A 1,520-nucleotide genomic window follows, 5' to 3' on the forward strand; every position below is an offset into this window, starting at 1 on the left:
ATATAGTATATATATATATATATATATATATATATATATATATATATATATATATATATATATATATATATATAAGTATACGTTTAGCTAATTTAAGTAATTAACTTACAAAGAGAAATTTCATACAATTGTAAAAGCAATCTATTAGCAAATAGCAGAATAAGTGGTTGAAATGATGCACTAAACTGATAAATATCAAATGGCTAAGCATTGCACCTGCTATATGGAAATGAATAATGATCATTTTAAAGAGATTTATAAATGTATCACCGAGTAGTGATAAAGTTATCTATCATATATGCATATGAGAGAGTGTTCATGCAAGTAATAATACCCGTCTATTATGAACTATAACCAAAGCTAAATATGCAATGATAACGATTAATTTTGCAATTTAACAAATGCTACAATCATTTAATCACATAATTAATATATCAATTATCATTGGAAATAATTACAATCATATTAGCTAATTGTTGTCCGTTGTACGGAAATTTTGAAATTAATTGAATCACACAGTTCAATATATTCTGATCAAAATTTTATTGACTGAAATTCAATTTCAATTAATACTCCTAATTTTGATTTATTTTATAATATTAAATTTTCCAATGAAAATAAGATTGCCTCTTTTAAACTTTAACCATTTTAAAGTATTTTAATACTTAACTTTTAAAGATTAACATTTCATGTTATTAATGATTTTTTCTTTTTGATTCTTGTTGTTCTTTTCATATTCCTGATAAAACAGTATCGTTATTTCGTGCTCTTCTTGGCATATTTTGATTTTTTGTCGTCATTTTGAATAAATTTCGCTGTTGAGCATATTCCGTATCCGGATATCCCGTTAATGTGAACATTTCAAAAACATCCGGTGGATGATTTACTTTTTCAACCAAATTCATAGATATTGATGATTCTGCTTTTGCTGCTATTGTTTCGTTTTTCTGCAAAATTTTTCCAAATGCAATCTTTTTCGGAGAAATAATCAACAAATTGGAAATAAATAAATAGGCAAATAAACGAATTAATCGATTAATTGATTAATTAATTAATAGATAAATAAATAAATAAATAGGCAAATAAATAAATAAATAGGTAAATAAATAAATAAATAAATAAATGATAAATTAATTGTATGAATCACAGAATAGTACAGATATTTTCTTTGAAAGATTCATATCATAATCATTAAATATAATCATTCCTATCCAGCATCAATATGATTTCAAAGATTTTAAATCCGAATTTATCAATAATTTATTCAACGATTAATAAATATACTGAACAACTGATAATGCCTAGTAATGAGAGTGTTTTTTTTAAAGATAAACAATGTATGTAATATTTTCATTTGCAATCATACACTAAAACATGATAATACTTTTGCTAAATGGATTATCTCGATAAAATTTCTCAAATTTCAGGAATTTTCAAATTTTTGAAGCAAAAGAAATAATGTTGAAGAGAAAAAAGGAAAGGAAAGAGAGGGAGAGAGAGAGAGAGAGAGAGAGAGAAGG

The 1,520-nt window shown here is 23.9% G+C and overlaps 1 protein-coding gene across 1 annotated transcript; it reads right to left on the reverse strand.

Annotated features, from left to right (window-relative positions):
• Positions 1-731: 731 nt before the first annotated feature.
• On the reverse strand, positions 732-947 carry LOAG_15506 (hypothetical protein; the record flags this gene model as incomplete). Its single annotated transcript, XM_003150995.2, has 1 exon — positions 732-947. A coding segment is annotated over one exon (216 nt), but the record flags the coding sequence as incomplete, so codon positions are not given.
• Between the last annotated feature and the right edge of the window lie 573 nt (positions 948-1,520).

This window comes from Loa loa (assembly GCF_000183805.2).
Source record: "Loa loa unplaced genomic scaffold supercont3.513, whole genome shotgun sequence".
Lineage (NCBI taxonomy): Eukaryota > Metazoa > Nematoda > Chromadorea > Rhabditida > Onchocercidae > Loa > Loa loa.